The sequence below is a fragment of the Xiphophorus hellerii genome, chromosome 3 (genome assembly GCF_003331165.1).
Source record: "Xiphophorus hellerii strain 12219 chromosome 3, Xiphophorus_hellerii-4.1, whole genome shotgun sequence".
Classification (NCBI taxonomy): domain Eukaryota; kingdom Metazoa; phylum Chordata; class Actinopteri; order Cyprinodontiformes; family Poeciliidae; genus Xiphophorus; species Xiphophorus hellerii.
The window spans coordinates 26,072,105-26,099,976 of NC_045674.1; the positions used below are offsets into that span (position 1 = coordinate 26,072,105).

Consider the following 27,872-nt stretch of genomic DNA (forward strand, 5'->3'; position numbering starts at 1 on the left):
GTTTTGATCATTTACTCAGTACTTGAACAACCTTTTTACCAAATACCTTTTCTTACTCCTACTTGAGTAATTTCTGCTTTTTACTTGTAAAAGTATATTGAAGTAGTGATACACTTACATGAGAAAAACCTTTGGGTTTTCTACCCACCACTAACACATCCGCTCAAATTAAAACCACAAACTTGCACATAGGTTTGTGATAGAAATGCTCAAGGTATTACATTAAAGAGCACAAGTAAAAAGATATGTAGTTTTGACAGTTTTTTCTCTAATAAAAAGCTCAAAAGTGTGACATACATTTGTTTTCACCCCTCTTTACTCTGCTACTCCTAAAAACAGATGGACCTAAACTGAGGTCCTTTAGTTATCACTAGAGCTGTCCTCCAAAGATGGTCATGGTAAAATATAAGTTAACACAACTCATTAAAACGGTATTTGCCATGCTCATGTTTCTGATTGGCTGAATGTGAAATTTATCAAGCTGCTGTCCTCCAAAAGCTAGCATAGCAGGCGCAAAACAAACACGTTTCTGTCAAGAAAAGGACCGATGGGTTCGTCCAGCAGCACTGCAAAATAAAAAATAAATAAAAACCTAAGAACTCACGGCCAACTAAAATCAGAAGGTATGAAGCAGCATTTATGCTACCCGAATGTTATAAATATTGAATAGTGGATGAAAGTGAGAAAGAAAAACACTGGGCGGTCACGGAGCGGAAAAGTTTGTTAGTGTTTTAGGTCAAAGCATAAGTTACTCATTGAGCCCACTCAATGTCGATACCTAAGAGGACTCTCGATCCAATATGACTCATCCTGAGTTACTTTATAAAGAAGAATGTCAAAACTTTCAGCCTGTAGAGTCACGACCTGATAGAGACACACGGCTAAAGTCTGGGACCTGTAATTGCAGCAAAATGTGGTTCTCATTTGTATTCAGCCCACTGACTGTCACACAGTACCGGGTATTTATTTGTAAATTTTATTAAATAGAAATTATTTCCCTCTTTCCCAACTTAACCCCCCTCCTCCCCTCCTCCAGCATATTTAGGGTTTTCTGCAGCACTTTAAAAAGGAAACAGTCATTCCTGAAATTTCCACTTTTGACAGCCATCGGTCAATCTAGGGCAGCTCCCACAGCAGAGGACATCCAGTGCATGCCCATCCCTCCCCTCCAGCTCCGAGACAATGTACACACTGTACTGACAAGATATGGTGTAGCACTACACGGGGAAATCTGCATGCTAATAGCAACTGGAACACTGGTCTTTTGTCAGGGCTGCATAGTTATTACAGAGAAACAAAGGCCCCAGTGTCACTAAAATAACTCCTATAAGTATGGATTTTCAGCCCGATGCACGGTGACACTTATCTGATTTGGGAGCAGAGAGCTCAGAGGCTGCTGTCCGCGAAGCAGAGGAAGGATTTAGTTCTACAGTGCATGGGATATTACAATAGGATATTAGCTCATCTACATGGAATAATGTCTAAAACCGTGTCAAATGAAATGTAATCCCTGAGTCATATCTGAAGGCTGATTCAGATTATTAAGAAGGAGACTGAAATTTGGTGTTAGAGGAGAAAAGCCCAGAGGAGAGACGCCGGTTTTCACCTCCACGCCTCATTTACAGGAGACAGTTTATAGAAAAAGTTCAGGGTGCTCTTTTAACGTGCTTGCTAGGAAAAAAGATGAGGAAGGATAACCCAGTGAGGGTTTTTATCTGAGTAATGTTGCTTTTTAGCAGGTCACAAGATCACAAGGTTTCTTGTTAAAGTCAAGCGTGTCTCAGAAAGTGGCTGCATGCTACTTTCTGTTAGCATGCAACCTCTTATTTTGAAGTAAGAAAGGAAGTAGTTTTTGTGTTCGCTGGATGGAAACAGTTAGAAAAGTGTTGAAGAGGCTTCCACCTCTTATTAAACTCTGCGCGAGACCATTTTGGATGTTCGGTAAAACGAGAGAAACGCTAAAACAATGGCTAACCGTTAGCTGCTAACAATACTAAAGTTGTCTAGCTTGCTCATCTGTGCTCACCCAGGGGCTTTATTTTTAATGAAACGGGACTGCATTTAATAATGTCTAGATGAAAAAGTAAAACCTTCAGAAAGGATGAACCAGACCTCAATAATCTACATGGAACAGGGATTTTTTTTAAATGTGAGAACACCATAATTCACACAATACAACACTTTTTTTTCGCATTAGGCTGCCTGCCCTCAAAATAAAAACAATTTAGGTTTGGTTAGCCAAATTTAAACTGGAATATTTTTTCGTTTGTGAAACTTACTTGCTTACTTTCCCACAAGTGTTTCCAAAATCTCAGTTTGTTTCTTTACCCAAACACCTGTATTGTTTCGTTTGATGAGCTGGATGCGTCGCTACGCCACAAATGAAAACTGAACTGTGATGTGGAGGTATTTTTCACTGTTGCACAAAAAACTAACATCGGAGATCTTGAACAATCGACTTTTCATTTTAACTCTACAGTCTATTCACTTCACATATATCTTCAACAAATAACACAAAGTTTCTTTTTTGTAAGCCATGGGCATAAAGTAAAACCAAAAACATAAAGTGCAGTTGTCTTGCTTTTGTTGCAACTCTGTAGACTCACTCCGCACTTTTCCTTTCCTGGTGATTTTTTAATGTACAAACTGGCAATGAAACAGATATTAATTACCACTTTTCCACTGGTAAAGTAATTTAAACTGATTGACTTCCTGGAACAGACTTTAAACAAGGCCCATAACATTTCAGTAAGGCGAAAGTTGGAGTCATCCTAAAACCAGTTCTGATGCGAGTTTGAGGTTGTCGGAACACCCAGCCGTGTTTCAAACGTCCAAATGTCGATTCAAGGTGTGTAAGGATAAAAATATCAAACTATATCTAAAATACCAACACCACAGATGAAGAGACAGGCCCAAACAATGATGCTGCCACCACCTGCTTACAGGTAGGTACAATGAACCGCTGGTATTTGTGGGGATTAGAGACCTGCCTTGATAGGTAGCTGCTAATGAATAGCTAAAACCTGCTAATACTCGAAACCCCCTCTAAAAATGCTTATAACTGCCTATTTCAATCATTCAAACACCAAATATACCCTTATGTGCATTAATTAGAAGAGTATAAACAATCTTAGATCCACCACAGAAGCTAACATTAAAAGTTTTCCTTATCTCTACTTTTGGGGGTGCAGCTAATCAGCACCAAACATAATGAATGGCGCTCCTGCTTGGCAAATACCAGCCAGTTGAATTTTCTTCAGATTATTATAAATATGCTCAACAAAAAAAAAAAAAAATGTTTGGAATAATTTGGAGCAGGTTCCACATAAAAATGTGCGAATCCTCGTGTGAAAACTTCACATCGACTTTTCATCGACTTTCTTCTCATCACTTTTGGTCAAACTGCATTTTGTCTGACCAGAAAATTATATTTTTTAGCACCTAGCTTGTCATTGTGAGGGGTCAAGCTTAATAATAATACTTTACACCTCCAAACAAAATTATGATCGATACTATCGAGGAACTCGGGATAATTCTTCCCTTAAATGTTCTCCTCTAAGGAGTTGATGCTCCCAATGTCTGAGTCACTAGTGACTAATCACTCAAAAACACACACACACACGCACCCACACACACACACACACACACGCCCGCCCACACGCCTGCACACGCACACACAAAGAAAAAAAAAAAACAAACAAAAAAGGCTCAACAAGCTGCTGATGTGTTTTCCCCTATCTTTTCTCAGGAGTTTGTGAGCAGCCAGCATTACCTGCCAATCACTGGAGGGAAAGCTGGGCTGGTGATTTCAAAGAGGCTCATTAAACAGAACTGATTGTTCGCAGTGTTCAATGCATCAGTGACATTTACTCTGGGACGACCGCGGAATCAGCCAACCGGACCGCATCGATTGTTTAACGTGCGTTTAAATAGACCTTTCTGAAAACTTTAAAGACTTCTTTGATGGTCCTTTTCCTCCTCATCAGGGACGAAGCGGAGGAATGTCGGAGAACATCAGAGCTCGTGTCGGTGTCTGTCTGAACCACATAATGAGTTTGTTACGGATCCTTCTGAGCAAAACCCTTATGAGCTCCAGGGGAAAAAGGGGGGGAAAAAAAAAATCTAATCCACAAATTATTCACCAGAAATTATCCACGTAAGTGAACAAAGAGGTTCTTTTACCAAGCTGTTCTCACAGCGACTCTTACTCTAACCTGACAAGAAGAATAACTAAGAGAGCTCTTGTTTTTCTACCCTTCAGTGGCCTGCCCAGGAGGCCTCTTAAATTTCCATCATCCATCATCTTGTTGCTCTCTTTCGTCAGCCCGGTGGTGCTGCCATCCACTTCTGGAATACCAATAAAACACAAACCGAAGACGGAGAAACGTCCCGTCGAGGAATACCTAACCGGTCTATAATGGTTCGGCCTGGCCCTGAGCAGGTGAGAACAGGTTGTGTTTGGCCCCACAAAAGGTCACGTTCGTGAGAGCGTGCAATTGGTTAAATGTGCGCTCGGATCCGAACAAGTTACATATACACGTGTTGGGGAGTGACATAACGGTCGACCCCTGCCTCGGTAATGGCTGAGCGAATTAGATTACCATTTTAGGTAACAAAATATTTCTTTAACGAAATCACAAGGTTTCGCTTACCGTCTGCCGAGCACTAATGGAGGACAGCAGATTAAAAAGTGAAAAATAGCCGTTATTAAAGCACTTGGATTGATTGTTTTGGTGTGTCTCCCAAGACTTCTTGCATTATTTTCCACATTCTGTCATGTGAATCCTTCAACAACTTGAATACATTATGCTCAGCTTACCCAAAGGACTTAGCCTGGCGAGTGGGGTGGACAAAAACAAACACTTAAACGAGTCATTTTTTTCCCCATTGCTTTCATTTAATAACAGCAATCACTCTGTGGAACAATTGATCTCTGCAGTCAGTGTAACAACCATTAATGCAAACAAATATGTTTAATAGTTGGTGAAGAACTACTTGAACATGTCTACATTATTCAACAGAACATTCCTAAGGAAAAAGAAAACTTGAAAATGTTCTTTACCATCTATGCATTTCCTTACCAAGGTCAGTCCTGTAGTAGTAAGGGGTAGTATTTTACCCCTGACAGCAAAAATAGGTGAAAACCTTTTATTTAGCGATGACTGGAGTTCTGCAGGGTATCAGGTGAAGGGCCTGAGGCGCTTGGGCTATTTTGCATACTAGTTCCTTCATCATTTGTACCAGGAGTGAGAGAGTTACACCTGCTGCTACTCACAGGAGGGTAAAGGCTGAGTCTAGTCAAGCTTTTCAAAGATTGAGCCGAGGAAGCGGAGCGGCTGTTATTCTTGGTGTGTACTCTGGTGCAGTATTCTCCAAAAAAATGAGCCCTTATGGAGGGATCACGTAAAGGCCGGTGCTCTTGTAGGCAAACCTGTTCTGAAAGAGCACCTTCCAAGTCGTCCAGTTTAATAGAAAGATGCCGCGCAGAGTCACAAAGGTACGGAGGTGCGCGACCAGGCGCTGCATCACCGCTTGAGATAAACATGTAGGGGTGAGGACGGCCTTCCTGGTCCCGCTCAATGCGTCAACTATGAACCTCGTCTAGCTAAAGACGGAGCTGAAAGTAGACAAGCGACCACATACCATCAGAAATAGCTCATGACTTGATCTGGCATTATTAAATAAAATTAATGACTAACTGTCTACAAGTACAATTACCATGCCGTGATCTTCCTCATTTTTGGTCTCATTTATGAGTAGAGGCGCCAACCTTGGATATCGGTAGGATTCTCTATAATGCTTGTGGCAAACTGCAAACTGGACTTCTACAGTTTTCTTAGTGCTTTTTTTAGTGCTCTCTTTCTCTTGCCTCTCAGTTTAGGTGGATGGCCTTGTCTCAGCTCACATATTCAGGTGATGAACTCAATAATACTCCATGACCTGTTCCCTGGAGTCTTTTGGAACCAATGCTTTGATTTTCATGATACTCACTGAGCTCTAATAAATTTCTTATAGAAATACGTTTGCAAAGTACAGAAATGCATTCTGCTGGGAGGATATAGTAATAGGCGATCAGAAGCTCAGAGACTGGAGACGCAGGGTCGTTGGGCCCTTTCAGCAGCTGACAGTGAGAAACGTGAGCAGCAGAAAGGAATAATCTCCATTATTCCACCCAATTTCCCCATGTTCTAGAGAGTACTCCTTACTTGCACAATATTGACATAAAGCTAGGATATTTATGTTCTTCTGAGCCTATAACATTAATCTTGTTAACTGATTTATACCTCAATTATGCATTAAGTATAAAGACATTGTTCATAGTGTGATAACTGGTTGGCTTCAAGGGCGTAGTATAAAACAGATGTATAAAACCTCCTAACTCTGAATTTTTCCATGTGTGAAAGACAAACGCTTCTATAACAGCTTGTCTGCAGAAATGAAATTAATGTATGTCATCATATAGCTCTTTATTTCACTCAATGATCGTTGAAGGACAAGATGTCCAAGGAAGTAAAATCTTACTAGACTTTCTACAGTATGCTTCAATGATCGCATTTAAGTCGTTTGGCAGCATTGGCCTGCCGATGTGGACTTTCTTTCTACCACCAATTACGCATACAAACTTACAACACAGCAATTAGAATGACAAAGACTGACGGCGAAGAGAAAACCACATGCTGTAGGTCCCTTCAGGATGAGCAGGGTCATTGGTTAGAGTCGACATGAAGTTTGAGGTTCAGCTTCCTGCAGAAAAGCTACAATGAAATAGTTTATGTATATTAAAATTGTCCAGTCTAAATTTAAAGGAAAATCTGTAAATAAATGTTAACACAGACAGGAGCTGATTCAGCTTACAGTCTTTTTGTAGGATTAAGGCGATTTTTGGTCACCCATGTGTATTTTTATTTTTTATTTTTAAAGGAAAGACGTGGCAATGGGAGAAGAAGTCGGTCCGCTGAGAAAGCGATGGAGTGAAAACATATGGCCTGTCTGACCGGCCAATAGCAGCATTTAAAAGGATTAATAAATCCCAAGTCATTTCTGATGAGGGAATTAAGAAGGTCAGATATCCCATCTCAAAATCTAGCATTCCTTTGGTCAACAAAACGAAGGGGGGAAAATTTATGGCAGACTTTATGAGTAGTTCTCACATCATGCCGCACATATTTGTGGAAACTCAAAGCTGTCGCCGCTCATGATTTATGAATGATCACACTGTAAAACAGGCAACTGATTCAGAGAGGCTGAACACATGGCCCGTTTTCCATATTTATATTATTGAATGTTTTTGAAAAACACACATTCCTTTTCTTCCATTTGACAATTTGCCACTACCTACTGAGGATACGTCACATAAAATCTCAAGACAATTCAGTAAAAGTGAGCTTAGACTTGCGACTTCAGACAGACAATTTCCAACTAATAGACTGTTCATGATCGGAATCTGACTTGAATTGTACTATTGGTTGCTTTCGTTCGTAATAGTTTGAGTTGTGTTTGTACTAAATATGACTGAACGGAATGGCTTTGAATTGTAGGTCAGTGGATATCCAAAGTTTATTCTCTGTGCAAATTGGTTTATTTTTAATAATGACAAACGATGACTTGGTTGGTGTCAATTCCACAAGTTTTGGCTCTCAAGAGGCACCCCTACTTTAAGAGGAAGCCCACCCTTTAGGTTGTTGTAGCAAGACTCCGTCTGTAGACTTTAATACAATCAGTCGCCGACGTCTTTCATCAACGATTGATGTCTTCCCCTCGACATAGCAGCAGCTGCCTTGATCAAACCGAGAATCAGTCAGCTGCTAACAGAACCTAATAAAAAAAAAAAAACCTGACATATTTCATTAATCGTTACTCCCTGCTCGGCTCAGAGCGACACAGTAATTTGGTGTCACTCATCGCAGCGTTGCGTCCTGCAGTTAGACGTCGCAGAACCTGCAAGGGAACCGTCCTCAGTTTCTGTTTTTACGCCAGTTTCTACTCATGAAAGAAGGAAACAGAAACGGAAGCGGGACCTGTAAACAAAACTAAGGGCCAATTATTTGGCACATCTCAGCGTAGCACAGCTGAGGCGAGCAGGAATCCCCGTGAGAGTTTGCCCGCGCCACTTTGTAGGTTTCTGTATAAAAAATCTGATTTATTCATGGAGCTTCTCAAGGACTTTTTCCTCACTGGACGAGCAGGGGGTGAGGGGCTTAGCCCCCAGACGAGGCAGGAAGGTCAGAATTTTATGACGAAACCCTGGAAAAAAAATATGTAAAAGCATATATAACTCAGGGAGCTTTTTCACATTTTGCAATGTGACAGCCACAAATGTGAATGTATGTTATTGGTATTTCAGGAGAAGGAGAAGCACAAAATCCTTGAAATGTGTGGCTTTCAGTTCGAATACACTGATTAAATCCAGGACAATCGACTCGCTGTAGTCTCAGTACAAATAGAGCTGAGAACAAAAAGATCTCCAGATAGATAAGGTGATATAAGACACCATCCCCACGGCGATGTATAGATGTGGCTGAACTTAAAGACTAACAGCCAGACTATCTCCTTCAAGTGTTTTTTTTTTGCAAGAGAAAAAAAAAAATCCTATTTTGATGAAACGTTAAAAAAGTCTTGAAACTAACCAGGTAGATTGGTAGATTATCAAACTACCAACTTCCTCGCTCGGCTGCTGTTAGTTCTGCAGCAGAAGCAACAAGTTGCACATCTTACCTAAAAAGTTTCACTTTTCACTTCTTGTGCTCATTTTCTGATATTTTAGCCTCCTTCCCGTTGCCAGACAGGTTCTATTAAAGCTGCAGAATGTAACTTTTATATATAAAAAAATATTTTTGTACATATTTGTTAAAATTATTATGTTGTGACAGTTTAATATAAGACAAAAAATTGATGGAAAAAAAATAACACTAACAAAGGCAACTGTCTTCTTCAAGTGCTGACTGCAGAAATACATTGCTCTGTCAGAAACAACCAATCAGAGCCAGGGGGAGGGTCTTAGTGCCCTTGTGCTCACACCTTACCTCTTGCTCCACTACACAGCCTGCCACGAATGTTAAGGCTAGTTAGCATAGCCACAGATGACGGCAGGTAAGCGGTTTTCCTGTAACCTTAAGCTGTTTTTCTGCCATTAGCAAATTTAGTAGCTTGTACCTGAGGATGACTGACAGCATTAAGACCTTCCTACTGGCTCCTACTGGTTGTTTTCGACAGAGAGCTGTGCTCTTTCGCAGATCGCAATAGTAGCGCTACAGGAGAGAGATTTTTCATATTATACTGTCACAAGATGATGACAGATTTAATAAATATGGGGAAAAACATATTTTTGTAAAAGTTACATTCTGCAGCTTTAAAGCAACTGCTTGATTTCAGTAACTAACCTTGTATGGCTTGTTAAGCTGAACAAAAGCACATTTCTTTCATGATTTAAAATTTAAAACAATTCTATTTTCACCGTCTGCCATTCAGAGGAAGCTCCTCAAATAAAATTTTGATTTTATTTCAATATTTTTGCTGATATTTCAGGAGAAACAGACCAGCAGACCGTCCTCTTGACGAACCCATCATTATGTCCAACGTAGCTGACAAGAACCGCCGCGCGCTAGCACAAGCAGCCCATTTGGTCTGCTCAGAGTAAAAACAAAGGAGAAAAATCCGCAAGCAGAAGGAAGGTGGTATGCAGAAAGTGGGCCTCAATCTTCTCATTTTTCCTCCTCTCCCTGGACGCGCAGCCAAGCATCTGGAACAACAACAAGGACTGTGAGGAGACAGAGGCGCGGGAAGCAGTCCTCTGGAAAAACATCCATCGCTATGTGGCCCGATACCAAGCCTCCCACCTGAGGGCAAGCATCCCCCTGCCGCTGCATTCATGGCCAACCCACAAGCTCCGGGGTGGAAAAAAAGACGCTCTCTGTCTCTGACACCCCGACTGGCATCCAGGATGTTTGTCCCCCAGGGATTTTACCAGGAGAGATAAGGACGACAGCAGAAGCTGTGTCCAGCTGCCAGAGAATGATCATGACCTGTGGACTTTACTTCATGGGATGAGTCTGAACGCTGAGAAGTTATAAAGCAGCGCTTCTTCAGGTCGTGTGTTTTTGGAGTGTGTTGCAGCCAGCTGTATCAATAATGCTGCACTGATCAAAGCGACGGTAGCTTCCCAGAACACAATGAAATCCCGAGCCAGGCATTATGCAGAGCCGGTGAAATAGATTTGTTGTCCCTACAGACGGCAGTGAATTCTTTTTACTGTGTTTACTGTTTACATCTTTCTCTACCCGTAAACTTTTGTTTTAGCATTAAGGTTTTTTATTCCCCCCCTCTGCGGGAACTGTAATCAAGATTGTAAAAGTCAGCTTATGTGTCTGACTAATGAGGCGATAACCGAGTTTCCATTTTTCATGTCAGAGTCACTCTGACGGACTTTCTGTCATTTTTGACTTTTCAGAGAGAAAAACGCTTTTTTTTTTTTTAAAGAGTTTGACCGAAAACACAAATCAGAAGGTCAGACTGAAAAAACAACCATAGAAAGAAGCGTTTTGAAACTGGGTAGAGGGAGTCTGATCGGTGGATCTCCAGGTCTCCGAGTTCAGATTGAACAATTTCATGTGTTTTGAAAAATATTATAGGGGGAACTGTTTCTGACTCTGCTGCATCACCGTATTTTTCAAAGAAACAACCTGTAACCAGATGCGATAGGTTGAAACTGGAGGCAGATTCATGTAGAGCCTGCAGTTTTTCGACTGGTCCTCCTCTATCAATAAAGCTACGTTCACACAGCAGTCAAATGCAAACCACAGTCACTTTTTTTTGCCCAGATGTGACCTTTATCCGACTCTTTCACCGCAGTCTGTACGGCCCAATTCCGATCTTTTCACACCCCAAAAAGAAAAAAACATCCAATTAGTGCCTCTTCTATAATGTGCCTTTTTTATTTATTTTTTTTGCCAAAAGTGATTTAAAAAAAAAATAAAAATAAATTTTACAGAAATTATCTTTTAGCAAAAAAGAGGCGGTGAGTTAGGTATTAAAAATGACTTCAGGCCATTATTTTAGGAATGTGATAATATGTAAAACTAATTCAAATACGATTGATGTCAAAGCGTCTGCGGTTATGTTGCATTTTATCCAGTTTTTATACTGATGGGAGAGATGCATCATAATTGGCACACGGGAATGCTTTGGGGACATAAAACGTTCACAGAAGTCTCAATGTGGTTGTGTTTAATTAGCAGTATGAACGACGGCGCCAAAATATTAAAAATAAATGATGGAACTGAGCATCAAAAACTGTTGTTTCAGCAATGGTTCCCATCTGTTTTTAACTGTGGATCTGTTCAAAATAAAACTTTCATGTTAGATGTCGGGTTCAAGCAGTTTGGAAATCAAAAGAAAGTGGGTTATATTTACGTCTGTAGCAAACTGGATGTTTAGTCAAAAAAAATTTGGCCGTGACTGGACATGTTGGTGAAGCATGAAAAGTTGACTGGCAGTCGGCTCGGCAACAGGACAGCAGGACATTGCCGGTCCATGTCAGGGGTGTAATGCTCAGAGAGTTCGTTTTTTTTCCCACCCAGGGAGACGTGAGCGGTCTAAACACATTCAAACACACATTCCAACATGATTAATGTCCCGGAGCGGAGCGGCAGATGGACAGTTGCGTCTAAGGCTTCAACCGAGAGATGAAACTCTGACGTTTGATTGAGTCGCGGCACAAAGAATGGGTCATTCTGATACTCGCTCCCTTACAGCGTCTGCAAATTCGAGAAATGACAGGATGTTAGAGAAACAAGAAATTGCGACACTGGAGTAGTTCGGTACTGCAATTTCCTTGCCGCCCTGTAATTTTCATGATCACTGTTCTCCTTGATGGTCAGTAGAATTGTAAATCATGTCTGGGCTAGCAAGACGGTGACAGTCCAATCAGCTGGAAAATTAATTCCCGGAAAACAGAGCTTGAGTCTCTGACAGCTGAAATATAATACGTCTACTAACAATCGCTACCAGAAAGTTGTACATCGTTGTGCGATTGGATGTTTTTTGCTTGTGTTGCGCCAAAAGAAATTAAACTGTATCTTTTAATTGGCTGAAGTGACCCCTGATGACCCCTGAAAGTCAAGGTTTCACGACACGTGTTGCCGCCTCGAGTCTGACCTGTGTGTGTTCTGAGATGTAATTGGTTAACACATAATTTGACTATTTATGTATATAGAATATGACTGAAAGAAAAACCCATGGGTGAGCTCTTGGTGTAACAGTATCATCCCAGCAGTCCAGCGTGTTGCTTTTCTTCCTCTATTTTGCCAAAATCACCACCAGCACTTTCCAACCCAGCAGCACAATCTACTTATGTATACTTATTTTTGCTTGGCATAAGTATACATAAATATCAGAAGTTTTCTTTTCCTAAATGCACGTCTTCTTTAAATGCAGGCAAACCTCCATCTGCACACAGCAAAACACCTTTTGTTTGGGAGAGCCGTTTTCAGAGCCAAAACGATTCCAGAACAATTAACTCAGGTTGGCAAGCCTTTATCTACCGCTGATAGCTTTGTATTGAGAAATACAGCAATCGCCCGGGCTGTGATTAGTAGATAATACTACGTAACTCAGACAGATATTTCCATTCAAAGCTGATGTGAAGGGTTCGGAATTGGCTCCGGGCTTCTTCTTTGGAAACCGGTCTGCCAGGACCAGCAGCACAAAAAGCAAAAGCGCGCACTGAATGAACCGCAGCTCCTCCGCTGGCGTCGTCACAAAGATTCGAGTCAAAGCGACTGAGATCGCATGAAATCGAAGTAAACTCACCGCACAAGACCTGTGAAGGACTAGTGGCCAGACATTAAACTCAAGGCTCACGCTGAATTAGTCATAAGAGAATAGGCTTTTTAGTGTTTCTCACGTTAAATCAAATACGCAGCAACTGCTCCTTTAAACGGACGGAGATTCAACTGAAAAAAACAAGGCTGTAAGTGATTTGACTCATTTAACCGCTTGATGCTGCGATTAATGTGAGAACAAACAAAGCGGAAAACTCAATTTGTCAAATTATTTAAAGCCCTAATAATGAGAGGATAATCTGGATGTGTGTTTTAGACAAACAGAAAACCTTCAGGGCTACATGAAATAAGCTACGTTTTACAGAGAAGATGTCTTACCAAATAAAATCCATCCATCTGTTACCAGGTTTTGAAGGAGGAGTGTGTAAAAGTTACTGGAGAGAAGCAGGACTGCATTATGCATTCCTTCTATTTATTGTCAAATCATAAGCCGGGAACATCTGTGGTTGTGTACGTGCAGAGATCTACTAAAGTATCATCTGCATTTTTCTGTGCACATGGATTTTACTCTACCTTAGTCAGACTGAGTGGAGGTTGTCTGTGAACAATTTGTTTTCAAAGTGTTTACTTCTGATCACATAACTGTCTGTGGAGGTTTGTTTTCTTCTTTGCTCTGTTTTGCTGACTTATTCTGCTCCATTTTAACATTTACAGTCAGGCTTATGCACTTCAGCTGTCAGGAGAGTTATATTTTAAAACAACAACCAAACTAATGAGTGAAATATTTTAAGATAAGACGAAATTAAATTTTTAAGATAATTTTAGAAGACGAAAACATTTTTAATTTGTCTCAAAAGCCCAGGACAAAAGGAAGCAAAGGGAGAGGATTACCTCTCATTTGAATGAAATCAATGACTTTGTTTCTAATGATGGACGTAAAGGATAGTTGAATGTTACCAAAAAAAAAACAAAAAAAACACTGAAATAAGTGATCAAACATAAATACTGCTTGGCTTTTCTTTGTATGTTTTTACATTTTTGTACTGGAACTCAATGTTTCTTCACCTCTGTGTGGTTTTCTGGAGCTCTGCTCCAGATTTGCGGAGCATAGAAGCTGAATGCTGCTTCTCCGTGTTTGTTTGGTCTGTCAACCGACTCCCATGCGAGCAGTAGTAGGAGCTTTGCACCACTTTGTGTTCAATCGTGTAAAATCCCAATCAAATACATGGACATTTTTGCCTGTGTGTATGAGAGCGAGAAAACAAAAAATTTGAGTGTGTTGATGTTCCACAGATTCTTCAATTTCAAGTTGCTCTGTTTTCCGTTCAGAAGAGAAGCTCTCCAGGACGTCTTGCCCAACATATGGGCTGTATCAGCTCTGCACAGGCTCTCTTGGTTGCTCACTCTCCCCTCCCCTCGGACTCTCGCTGCAACAGACCCAGCTGCTAACTCACACACCACGATTGTCCTGCCAGATGGTCAAGACCGGGTGACGTGCTCTCCTGAGCTCAGGGCCACACACTGAAGCACCCTCTCTCTTCCACCGGGGCGCACCAACATGAAGAAACCCCCCCCACCGATACGTACGGAGGCCCGGCGGTACGGCTGTCGCGCTTCTCAGTTTGTTCATTCGTCTCTGAGACGAGTCTGGAAGAAAACCGAAAGACAAGCGACGATCACAGAGAGGGCAAGAAAGATGAGAGAGGGGACAGAAGAAAAAAAAACAAAAAACGAGGATCTGAACAATGGTGTCAAAGCAAAGAACACTGCTCCAGTGATGGTTGCTTCCCTTTAACAATCAGAGCTTTTGAATTGGGGGTGGCGGAGGGGAGACGCTTGTTGTTGGGAGTGCCAGGGACCGGTACCGGCTCGAGTCAGACTCCGCCACAGAGACAAATAACTGAGCCACTGCACTTCTGTATGAATGATTAAACTCATACAGTTCCCTCCCCCCCCCCCAACCCCCAATCCTGGGCTCTGAACACAGTTCCTGGGGTTCAACCCCATTCACAAAAATACATTTGGATTAAAAAAGAAGTTGCACCGATTAGCTTGCCCGGGATCGGAATTGGCCTAGTCAATGCAAGAGCGGACCGGGTCAGTGGTCGGCCGAGTCGGAAAGTAGAGAAATCCAAGCTATTTTCTGACTGCTAACACGTTGCTTTGCTCTTTGGTGGAAAAGTTATCACAGAAAGTCTGCTATCAGGCTGCAACTAACGATTATTTTAGTTATCAATTAATCTATCAATTATTATGACAATTAATCAGATACGAAAAACATAAGCACATCCTGTTGATTTTTCATGTAAGCCTTTTTATACAATAATAGAAATACATGTCGACTTATTTTGGATAAACTAATTAATAATTAAATGCAAAATGTAAGAAATTTTTGTAGAGTTTTAGATTAATTACGTCTCTGAGTTTGTTGTTCTTTCAGCAAACGGCCTTTTTTAAGTCTGTATTCTCTTGTCATCACGACTGATCATTTCAGGTTGTTGAAACATCTCTAATGCTAATATCGCTAATGCTAATATCTCTAATGCCAACATCTCTAATGTCAACATCTCTAAAGCTAATATCTCTAATGCTAATATCGCTAATGCTAATATCTCTAATTCCAATATCGCTAATGCTAATATCTCTAATGCTAATATCTCTAATGCTAAAATCTCTAATGCTAACATCTCTAATGCCAATATCTCTAATGCCAATATCTCTAAAGCTAACAGTGATTACAAGAGGAATTGGTACTCATTTTTTCCTTGTTTCTGAAATGTAAGCGATGTCATGCAGATGTGTGTATTGCTGTGTAATGTTGCTAGTACCAATACTACTACATATATGTCCTAAAATCGAGAACATCTTACTGTAATAGATTTCTAGAATTACAGAGAGAGCTGTGTAGCTAAAGATTAAATATGTTCCGCTGTATTTTCCAATATTTTATACTCTACTGCATATTCCTGCATGATGCACAATGTTGAGTGCAAGAACAAATGGCGCTGCTTCAGAAAAAGAAAAAAGTAAGATATTTGACTTTTTTTCATATGAAGTTACTGCATTGTTGTCCTGGCGAGGCCAAAACTAACCGAACAAAAGAAGAAGAGTAACACCTCCTTTTTAGACTATTTTAACCACATTGTTAAATAAATAAAAAGCAAAGGAGACCAAAGAGAGTCAGAATGATGGCTGAAGAAAACAACAGGAGGAGAAAGAAAAGCCGTCTCACAGAATTCAGCTCCAACTCCATATGCTCCAAGGGATCACTGGGGGGAAATTACATTTCCAAAGAATAGGTTCTCAATCTGCTCTCATTACGGCTCGATCTCTTTCACAGACTCCTCTACAGTGTAACTAACGAGCATAGTTACATGGATATGGATAAGCATAGGAGCCCCCGCCCGCTCCCCGTCGGCCCGTGAAGAGAAGCCCTCTGACTGAACCGACCAGGCCGGGAGCGAATCGATGCGATCTGCAGCAGCTCGTTCAAACCCTAATATTTCAAGAGTAGCCAGTAGCGTCCAAATGCAATTACGGGGGGGAAGCACATTGAGCTTAAAATAAGTGATTACGGGCTCCGGTCAATTTCCACTCGTTTCACTGATAGGAGTTGAAGTTGGTCTGGACTGAGCTCAGCCGATGTTTGGGGGAAGGGAGGGCGGCGCGATGATCTTATTAAGTTATGTTTGTAGCCACATCAGCAACTGGCTGGCCGTCATCGGCCGCTCTGATGTCGCTGAATCTAAGCTTGGGAAAAAGAAAAGAGAATAGAAATACCTTCGTCATTTATGCCTGACTAAAAGTATGCCAGGGATAAAAAAAAAAAAGTACACATAACTTGATACTGTTTTATATATTCTGGATATGGGTGGGTACTTTCAAATTTACAAGAACATTTCTACATTTTGGAATGTTTGTTTAAAAAAATATAACCAATGTTGAATCTATGGTGTATGGTTTTAATCTGAGGTTAAATCATTTTAAAGGGGCAGTATTATGTGTTTTCGAGTCATACTGGCATTTTATAGCACAATCAAATAACTATGTTACCTTCAGTTGTTAAAAAAATTCAGTATATGTCAAATATGACTTTAAAGAAATTTGACTTTGTAATTTAATGCCTTGAAATTGGGACTCTGTCCCTTTAAAAACTCCTGCTCATTCTGAAACTCTGCCTTCAGGAAGTCATCACAACATCGCTCCGCTATTAACCCTTTAACAATGTTTCTACTAGTGTTGCACTGGGAAGAAGCTCATATAATGAGCTCAGGTGATGCACAGTTCCACTCGGTGTTTGCTAATTGCTGCTGGCTAGTCTGAAGGAGCTGAGCAGCAGCTCTCGGTCCCCTAAAGCATCTTCCATATCTGAATGGTTGCCAAGGGAGACTAAAGGATTTCTCAAACATGCATAAAAGAATCAAAGCAACAATGCAGCTATATTTTGAATGAGTTGAATAACATTACAAGATGATGTAAAGCTCCAAAAGTTGATTTTATACAACCCTGCCCCTTTAAAATTCAGCTATGTGAATTCATTTCTGTTTAATATGGCTGTATGAATAAAGGTCACCTGCAAATGTTATAGTATTAATCCGATAATCATGTGTCTTAATATCACACTATGCTATCCAGACACTCTGTTTGCACTCATGAAAACTAACTCACTTAGCCATGCCATATGCTTGGATTGTACTGTTACATTCTGGTAAAGTCTACACTTCAGACATAGCAGCTTTGTGTTTGACCAAAATGAATCAATTAATATAAGCTGCATGTTTCTATACATCTCAATTTATTTGTAACTATGCAACAAATGCTCTAGGGAAACTAAGGCAGCCTTAACTTAGCAAAGTCTTATTGTAGCCTGAGTAAAGATCAATTTTCATAGTAGCTTATCTTAGGTTTGACTAAATTCCTTCCCACTTTTTAAATCGAAGTGTGTATTTTTTGTACAAGCATTGTAAACATCCAATTTACTGTAAATATAACCAGTGAAGACAGCAGAAGGACACATCAAAAACCAAGAGCAATATTTATTTGCCCGAGGCTGGATAAAAAGGTAATTTAGGTGATCTTATCTTGCATCATAGCTAAATGTAAATCTAGAATTATTCCCTGACACAGGCTCACAAACTAATGCAGAGAGTAAAAGATGTGCATCTGTTCTGTGTCTCCCCATCGACTTACAATACAATAAATCCATCTCTACATTGTCAAGTCATCTTTACTTCATAAAAAAAGCAATTTGATGCTTTAACTTTTCACAGTCTAAAATCCATATCAGCACTGAAGATTCATCCTGAAATATCGGCACTGTGTCGCAGCATCATTTCCTCCTGATTTTGAAAGCATCACAAAGACGTGAATTTTGAATATCCAATCTTTAGTTTAGCGTGGTTCAAAGAAAAACACAGACTCAGTCTTCCACTCAATAGATTTTTTTCTTTTTTAACAATTTGTTTGAGAGAGCAACTTTAAATGGACGGCAGGTAAAATGAAGCCAATCCAGTAATGGGTTTTAAACATGTGCAATTTGAGAAAAACCGTGTTCAGGCCTCGGAGATGAGAACAGTGAAACTTCTTGAATATCCATCCTTTCTTGGTGAACATGTTTATATTCGTGTTTCCTTTTGGATTAGAGCTATTGCCGATTTCCCCCCCACACACCTTTTGTACTTAGGGGTATTAAAAGAGACTGAAGATAAAAACGAAATTAACTGCAAAGTAACTACTCTTAAAGATTCAGGGGAAAAAAAGCAATCATGTTACACATAATACTCAACAGCTGAAGGCTCCTTACCGATTACAAATCTTGTAAGTGGCAGAGAAAATGGGATTTTTAAAAGGTTTGGAGTTCTCAAAATCCTTACAAGCGTTCAGGATTTATAGCAACCCTTTCAATCTTAGACACATTTTTTTATGTCATAAACACAATTGTGAATGTACTTTATTGGATTGGACAGACAAATACAATGTAGTAGGAAAAAAATGCACAGTTTTCAACTTTTTCTTAACAAATAAATATCTAACAGAGTTTTATCCACCAAGTAAAATGGAGTATGGCACACTGCAGACCAATCAAGCAAAGGGCTTGACAGGGTAGGAAAAGAGAGCGCTATTAAAAGCAGCCAAGCAGAGATACACAGGTGAGAAGTCTGGGACAAGAAACCATTTGGTAGTGCACCAATGGGGCTAAAACAGCAAAAGAAAAAGTCTTTGTAGAACAAACGGAAAGTCATGAATCTTCAATTCTAATCCAATCCGAGGATGAAGAAATAAGTGCCCTACGCGCTATTAGAACATCTTGTGATGCCAATAAAATTTGTAAATGGCGCAATCACCATATCAGGTGGAACACATGCCTGTTTCCCTTTTTCCTTTTTATTCTGACCTGTGCTTCCCACTCGATCCACCTTTAGCATTTTTGGTATTGCCATTTGTGTCTGGTTAGAGCATCTGGTGTGGTGAGACTCTGTCCAACTAGCTAAATACCGCAAAAACATGAACAGTACAACTTTATCCTACTTAAAATAAACCAGCCAAATGGTGTTGTACTCCAAATAGTCTTTTCCAATATAGATATTACACACACTGATATTGCATTGGATATATATTGTGCAGCTCTACAAAAAACCAGAAATCTCTCAGTAGTGTTATGTTAGAAAAGAAATACTGCAACCAGGTTAGCACTATTGGTGGTATTGTGAAAATCTTAAAATAAGCTATTTTCTTGCTTACACTGTATATCAGTATGACTCAGTCATGGACACGAACAGGCTGCATATGTCCATGCCTGCCAACACTTCACACCATCCTCCACAGAGATATGCCCAGGAAATGTGATCTAAACGTAAAGTGATCTTTGTGGCAATGCAACACTTGGCGAGACAACCAAACCAAAGTCTGCTCCACTGTTTTTCTGTCCATCCGAGGTTTGTTTCTCCATCTGTGATCGGTCTCTACCCACTACGGCCAGCGATGATGGCAGAGCAGACTGAGCCAGGACGAGAAAGGCAGAGGTCTGGGTTTGTGGCGCTGGGTCCGTTGCGGCCGGCGCAAGGTAATGGATTCATAATAGGCTTTTAACAGTCGCCCAGCAGAAGGAGGTGTTTGCCCCTCGCTGAAAGAGCACAGCAAACAGGAAGCGTGCCATGAAGACATCCAGAAATGTTGGATTTGCTGATATGAGTTACGATTCTTTCTGATGACAAGACACTCCGATAACAGCAGCTGTCCCAGTGGCTGTAAAGAACTCAAACAGGGAGCTATTACTGCCGGACTGGTGGTAATAGCTCCCTGTGAATCGAGTCGACATAATGAAACAAAACTATTAACGGATCCTAATAAATGAGATGTAAGAACAAACAAAAAAATTGCAATGAGGCCAACGTTGTGGCTCAAGGAATTTGACTTCGGTTTCACTTTGCTCTCAGCATTGACTGGTGCTGGCTCTGTCGAACAGTTAGCATAAACGCCGATTAAGGTCAGTCAAGAGTGCATCCAACCAGTCAACTATTTATACATGACACCAAATCTGTAATACTAACAAAAAAAGTTGCTTTTTGAATGGATGGAACAAAAAATGACTGAAGATTACAGCTAGTAAAGCTAACTGAGCTAATCATGCTAATCAGTGAGAAAACATGGTAGGACAGTTTAAAGCGCATTCTAAATCATATTGTCATTTTAAATGCATAAACCCTGCTTACCAGAGTGATCTCTCACACAGTGTGACATCACCTCTGCTCCTGATATATTGATTACCACTCAAGAGAGGTACAAAAAATCTACCAGAGACATTTGATTTACGCATCTTTTGCAAACGGCGCTCAATAAACATGGAGTCTATTTTGAACATCTGCCAATGACAAGCTGCTTTTCGACTCCAGCTCAGAAAAATCAGTTAAAATAACAAACAGGTTGGCCTTTAAGGAGAAGGTAAAGCTTGGTAAAAGTCACTTTGAACTTTTTAAAAGCCGAATGTCTAGGAGCTTCAATCGGGTCGCATTTGTTTGCCAACTTTAAAGATACCATCTGCTAAAACTCCATCCAACTTCGTTCAGGTTTTTATCCCGAGCTGCTAGAAGCACAGCTGTGAAAAAAACAACAAAAAAAACCCAAAAACAAAGACCAAACAAGAAACCTGGATAAAATAAAATCAGAACGTTTTGATTACGTTCACACCGATGTAACCAGGAGCGACGTTATTTCATGCCTTCACCCGAACGATGCTTTGTACGCCTAATGACTCCGTTTTGAACGATCACCCGCATCTGTTTGAGTCTGTTCCTCGCCAATCAAACCCCACCGTTCACCACAGAGGGGCACACGGGGGCAATTAATTACGGGACAGAGCGGATCAATCAGACAGAATCACTGCATTGTAGAACCTCTCTGCTAATAATGACTGAACACAACAAGACAGCGTGGCGACGACTCATTCATTTGCACAGAGCCATGTTCGCTTATTCCGACGCCGCTGTGTTTTAGCGCGCAAAGTTCACACACACAAACACAATCCAATTAGCCAGATTAATTGCCGCTGCATATTGGTTATTAATCTCAAAGGGCTCCATTGGGAACGCAATTAATGACTTTAACAGTGTAAATAATGTGTTATTGTATTTGTAGTTGCTCAACCTGTAGAAGATCTAGGGCCCTAAATCTCAGTAGTCGAGAGAAAAATTAGTGTAAAGTCTCTAATTCTGTCGCGTTGGAACAAAACAGTACCGCTCGTGATTTGCTGTCATTACCATTTTCCTCGAGCGAGGTCAGTGGAGTCACCAGGAAGTTCACGAGCTGTCAGCTATAGTTTTAAGTGTTTCTCACACACCATCAGGCGCTCTGTTGCTGATGTCTCTCCTTGACGCTGTGTAATCAGCGCAGCGACTAGAAAAAAAACCCCTCTGCTAACAGGTCAACGGTCAATCAAGTGCGTTTGATGAACACTTGACTTTTTATCAGAGCGGAAAGTCGTGACAATATTCATCGGCGGTAGATGGTGAGATGTGAGAATGATCCTCTAATTCCCAGGCTCTTGACCTTTGCAGGTAATTCATGTCTTGAAGGCTTCCTTTCTTCTTTCGGGTGAACTCGGTTAGATAATACAATCACAACGTAACGTCGCGACTTCATAAATTCTGTTCGGTTCCCGACTCGTGCATGTGAACTAAAAATAAAAAAATTAAATAAAATTGGGGAAAAAAGTCATTTCCTTCACCCTTGGTGGTGTTTGAAAACAGAGTCTGGACTCAGACTCTATCATCAGAGTTAACAAGCTCTAACGGGAAGCCTCAGAAGCACTGATGCTATCATTAGGAGAAAGGTAAAAAAGTGCCAGGTAATTTTTTTTTATTATTATTTTATTTTCTGTATGAATTACAGAATAGGATTTAGCTAAAAAAAAAAAAGAGTACAGATAAAAAGATTTCAACAAATTTGTGCTTGTAAGTTTTACCCAATTTTATACATTTATGCAAAACATAAAACTATTTTGCTTCTAAAATGCATCAACTAGGAGTCAAACTGCAGACGTCTTCCTCCTGCTTCATCAAACTCTGCCCTCATCTGCTGAGCTGCAGTATTACAAAGGCCCTTTCTAACCTCTGCCCACTACTATACATCATCTCTCTGTGACTCGAGCAGGAAACCTGTTTAAACTGGCTACAGTCTGCTCACCAGACACCCAGATGTTTTGTTTTTTTTTCTCATCTCAGGAAAGACTAAGCTTGCAAAACTGATTGAGCTTCACTCCTCACTGAAATAAAGTAGCTCTTCACTCCATGTGGACTAATGTCGTCACAGTGTCGGATTAGCAGTCTCTGAGTCAGTGTGGGGAAACAGAAACCGTCACAACTGCCTAAGTGTCGAAAAAAAAAAAAAACACAGATGGTGAGTGAAGGTACTGCTAAAAAAAAATGCTGTGTCAGGGTGAATTTACAGCTGGATTTTCAGTTTTCTCTATCTCAGCAACAAGCTTCAGTCCTTTCAACGGCATCAGCAATCAGTTGCCAAACGATTTTTTAAAGCCTGATTGGCCCTGACAGTTTACCCCATTCAAATAGGGCAGCATATCAGGAAATGATGTCACTCTAATGACATTAGTGACAACTCCGATAATGACTGGAGCATCAACCCAGTTTCTGTCATCTCTCTAAGACATTAAACAACATCCCAGTAACTCATCTTTAGCTTCACCACCAAAGCCAGTACAAAAAAGTGAAAAGAAAAAAAAAAGCATCATATGCTTGCATTAAGGTCGGTCAAGAGTACCAACCAATCAACTTTCTTTACGTGACACTTGACATATGGTGATGTGATGTGTTTAAGGATAAATTCAGAGGGAGCAAAAATAAGTAAAACGCGGTCAAAAAGAAAAGAGTTTTCCAGCAAAATCTACTAAACACATGGAGGTTCATGAAGAGTGAGAGAGTGAAAGAGAGTGAAAGAGAGTGAAAGACAGCGAAAGAGAGCGACACTTCAGCAGTTAAAGGATAAATGTTAATAGCAACAGTTCACTTAAATGTAATAGATGTTATATGAATGTAAACTTGATGAAAAGTAAATAAATCCTTGCAAGCTAACAAGCGTCCAAGCTAGCAAGCTAATCAGATGTACACCAGTGTTTTTAGCTAACATCAGCCATTTAAAATCATTGGAGACTGTTGTATAGTTTGGCGCTTTTCCATCCACCACTCCGAGGAGTTACGTGTTTTTCCCCAACATGCTCACGGGAGTATGACATCACTGTACAAAACTTTTACTAAAAAACATATTTCACAGATTCTAACAAGCCCTTTAAAAAGGAAGGCAGGCTTGAATATATGACAGCACCGTTCAATTTTGGGTTTCCCCCCCTTTTGTCTGTTACGGAACATGCTGGATTTGAAAACGTTGATAAGTTTTGGGGAAAAGTTAAGAACCGATATTCTCAAGGAAACTGACGGGGAGTCCATAACTCGAGTCACGCTAGCCATGATAACTGCGCTGATTGCTTGTGTAAGATGCGAGTTTAAAATGTCAACTTGTTTTAAATAGAAATTCCTTATCGACAACAACTGCTCTTTCACACATGCAAATGAACCTTCCTCTGCTCCTACTGCATCTAATTACTGACTGCTCATGGCAGGAAGCCCGGAAGACGATATTTTGAGTAATGTTTCCTGATCTTAAATTGTGACTGTTCGATCGAAATCGCAATAAGCCAAATTGATAAAAGCATGTCAAAGCTATCCTTCTAAAAGTGCATTTAAAATCAGCCACAAAACTCCAAATCATGCCATTGAGGCAGATTATTTATTTATTTATCTGCATGTAAATTCCTACCGATGGCGTGTTTTTAACATCCTTACCAAAAACTTCATCCGGTGATTCGGGATCAGCTGCTTCCTTTGGTGCTGCTGCTGCTGTCGCTTTGGGTTCAGGTGATGAAGCCTTTAATAGGAACACAAAAACAGATTGGAGAGGTGAGGTGGGCTGAGATGCCATGGCAACAGAGCAAAGACGGAGACCAACAGACAGGAAGAGGGAAGAGGAGAAATCACAGAGATACATACAGTACAGCTACACCGATCTGGGCTTTTTAAACCTCATTAGCTCGCAATTATGCCAGCATCCTTTCATTTAACACTCAGGAGGCTGTGCATTATTCCTAATCAATCTTGAGATCAGCTGATTTTGATTGCAGCAACAGTTTATTACGTCTTTGCTCGGGATGGTCGGAGATTTCTGCCGCCTGGCCTTTTCTTTATGAATGCCGTTTCATTTTTGTGCAGTTTCAAAGTCTTCAAAGCAACAAGATGGATTTGATATGATATCTGCATAAACTATATATACTATGACAAACACAGCGAAGCAATTACAGGCTAACTTCCTGTATACTGCTAACATACTTTTAGATTTAGGATTGAAATAGCAAGAAGCTGATATTCATGCCTGCTGTATCACCAAGTTAAAAAAAAAAAAAAAAAAAAAGCAGAATATTGAATGTTTTTACCCAAAAGTAACAAATACAGATCCCACAGAAGATTTTAAAAGCTTTTAAGAGAATCTCTAATATAGGAAAGTAGGTATTTTCCTGTAGTTGTGTTCTGCTTTATGAAGATCAACATGTATAAACGTTCTCCTTAATGCTTTGATCATAGTTGAACAGTAAATCCCATGAATCTCTTAATCCTTGCATAAAGTTGAATTTGTTTGCTCCGGGTCACAACATCACCTATTGGAAATTACAGTTGCGTTTTCTTGTTCACTACTCATATTTGCAATGAAACACACTGTTTTTTTTCGTTAGATAGCTGTGTTCGCTTTATTGCTAACGTTCAGGTTATCAACTTCTTCACTTCCATTGGTTAGAACAGCGCTGCCTACACACAAGAACTCGCTCTCACTGCCCCCAGTGGACAACAGCAGTACAACATGCACATAAACAGAAAGCGGCAGGATACAGAACTTGCCACTGTGCCTTTCAAAGTAAATTAGAAAACATGAACACATAACACAAAATAACTCAAAGATAAGTTAAGACGAGAACATATTCTAACATAGTGTCAAACGGAACAAAAATAAAACCTAAAAAAAAAACAACATTTAAAAGAAACTAAGCTTCACACACACTCTGCGAGGTGGCAGTTTTGACTGCGTTGTGACAGCAAACAGGAAGCACAGGAAGCATGTGTTCTCTGCTTCAGGAAAAGCCTGACATGTCTGTCTCAACTGGGCTTTAAATTGGCTTTAAATAACCATAATCATAACTTAACCAGCAGGCAAGGCGAATCATAACACCCACCTGAGCTGGAGCTACAAGAAACAGTGAAAACATTAAGTAATTAGCCACTGGAACAAAACCACTCCATGTCCTGAAAAGACAACCAGCTTGTTTGTCCTTTAAGCAAAGAAAGCATTTTCCCCCTTTCAGTCATTCCAATCAAGTTTTGTAAATGTGTTTTTTTTTGTGTGTTTTTTTTTTTTTTGTCTTTTTCTGAACCCCTCGCCCCCTGCGGAGATACAGAAGACAAAAGAGGACCGACATCATCTTTTACTGCTCCGGTTTCAAGTCCTGAGTGGGCTCAGCCAAAAACTGAGAGTCGACGCGTGCAGGCGCACAAGAGCTGCCGGCACGTGGTTCCGTTCAGCGCCGAACAGGTGCGCGGTGAAGCGCGGCGGTGACGCAGTCTCCTCGCTTGAGCGGAGACGGAGGTCTGTTGAGCGAGTGGTTGCTAATGCAGATCACATAAAGGCCGATTAAGTGCCATGCCTTTTAAACTTTCCCTTCCGATTTCCATCTAAGCTGAGCGCGAACGTTTAAAAGAATTCAGATTTAATTAGTGGCCCCTACTAATAAAATATCAAAGGAATTCCACTTGAAAGACGTCTTTAAGAGAGAACCACGAAATCTGAGAAATATATAGATATGGATGCCTTGACTCATACTAATCTTCAAAAAAAAAAAGAAGATTAGTTTCTCTGCTAACTTAGCAGATGCCAAAGGGAGCCTGATTAAGTTTCTCCCGCCGACAGTCAGCAATTTAGCAGACAGACTGTTGCGACTTTTTCACTTTAATACAGTCAACACAAACACATGCGAGACTTGTCCAGAGGCATTTATCTGTATTAGACTCAGACAAAGAGATAAACAATAAAAATCCCGCCCCAACCCACCAAAAGCCAAGCCTCTTATCTCAGACACATGAGTATTTATTTTTATTTCTTCTTCAAAAGTGGAGCAATATGTCTTCCCTTCTGTTCACAGAGCCGACAATTAAAGCATGAAGTCAAAGAGGCAGATTTTTTGGAAGGCATATAAACATAAATGTGACACTGATGTGTCACCTGGTTTAATGCTCGACATGATTCTATAGTATAAACATGAGATCTTGTCAAATCAGTTAAAATTGCTTAATATGTCACGTAATTGGCCATGCAGTAACTAAATATCTATTTATTTCTCAGATCAGTGAATGCAATACGCCTAACCGATAATGTCACGTTGGCAAAAAATGCTCTTCAGTGTGGAAGTCGTCACTATGGGAAGACTCTTAGCCATTTTCGGTGTTGGTGAGAAAGATATTGCATTTTCCTTGGAGTCATGTCAGCGGTTCCTGCAGGCTGCCACGTTTGCATAGAGAGGGAGAGTTTGGCTTTTCACCAAACACGGAGAAGCGACATTCAGTTTTTATTCTCCTCTTATCTGGAACAAACTTCCAGAAAACGACAAAACAGTCGAAACACTGAGTTCCTATAAAGGTCAAAAACCCACCTGTTCAGGGTTGTCTTTGACTAGTAATAACTGGAACACTGATCAATATATTTTGATGTATATTTCATGGTGATTATTCTTAATAGTGGCATTTGGCAAAATGTAATGTCTACTGCTGTTTCATAATTGGTTAAATTATGTTTTTATGGTGTGAATATGTCCAGGTATTTTTCTTAGACATAACATAGTCGAAAGAAAATGCAACTTGAGGGACTGAAATATCCCTCAAGGCGCAATTCTACTTAAAACTACGTACAAAGTAAACCCTGCAGAAGCACAATTCGTTATTTGTTTTCTTTGGCACTGATTGGCTGTGCCCCGCACGGCCGAAGATTAGGAACACTGTAGCTGTTAGCTTCTTGCTGTGATGCGGGTATTAATGCATATTAAGACATATTGAGGGTTTTAGCCATTAAAATAGGCATTTACAAGCATTTTTTAGAAGGTATTTATGAATTACGGCTCTTTGGGGTTAGCCGTGTTCGATAACCGCCAAGGCAACTGGGGGGCAACTGCAACTCTGTCCAATTTGGTCTATATTACCAAATATTTAGTAATATAAACAGAGATAACTGTATAAACTTTGGAACTATTTTAAGAACAGTTCAATGTTTTATGACAATTAAAGTGATGCAATCAATGAAAATTAAAATGAAAAGTTTGTCATTTACGGTTCTTAAATAGAAGCGTTTCCCAAATGTAGTAATCTGAAATCGGCAACAGAAATCTCCCACTGGTGCGTCTCTGCTTCATATTATGTTCATCCCAGGTGTGTGTGTGTACAGTATGCTCGTGCTTCAGTTAATTCAATCTTTATTTCCATACCAACAAAA

At 40.3% G+C, this 27,872-nt stretch overlaps 1 protein-coding gene across 2 annotated transcripts in view; it reads right to left on the minus strand.

The window, feature by feature from the left end:
• Nucleotides 1-27,872, minus strand: part of LOC116717928 (myelin basic protein) — a 75,171-nt gene that overhangs the window by 1,033 nt on the left and 46,266 nt on the right. For both annotated transcript variants that reach the window (XM_032559609.1, XM_032559610.1), the window contains exon 3: nucleotides 24,134-24,215. In XM_032559609.1, coding sequence (XP_032415500.1) covers nucleotides 24,134-24,215 — 82 coding nt within the window. The remainder of the gene's footprint in view (nucleotides 1-24,133; nucleotides 24,216-27,872) is intronic.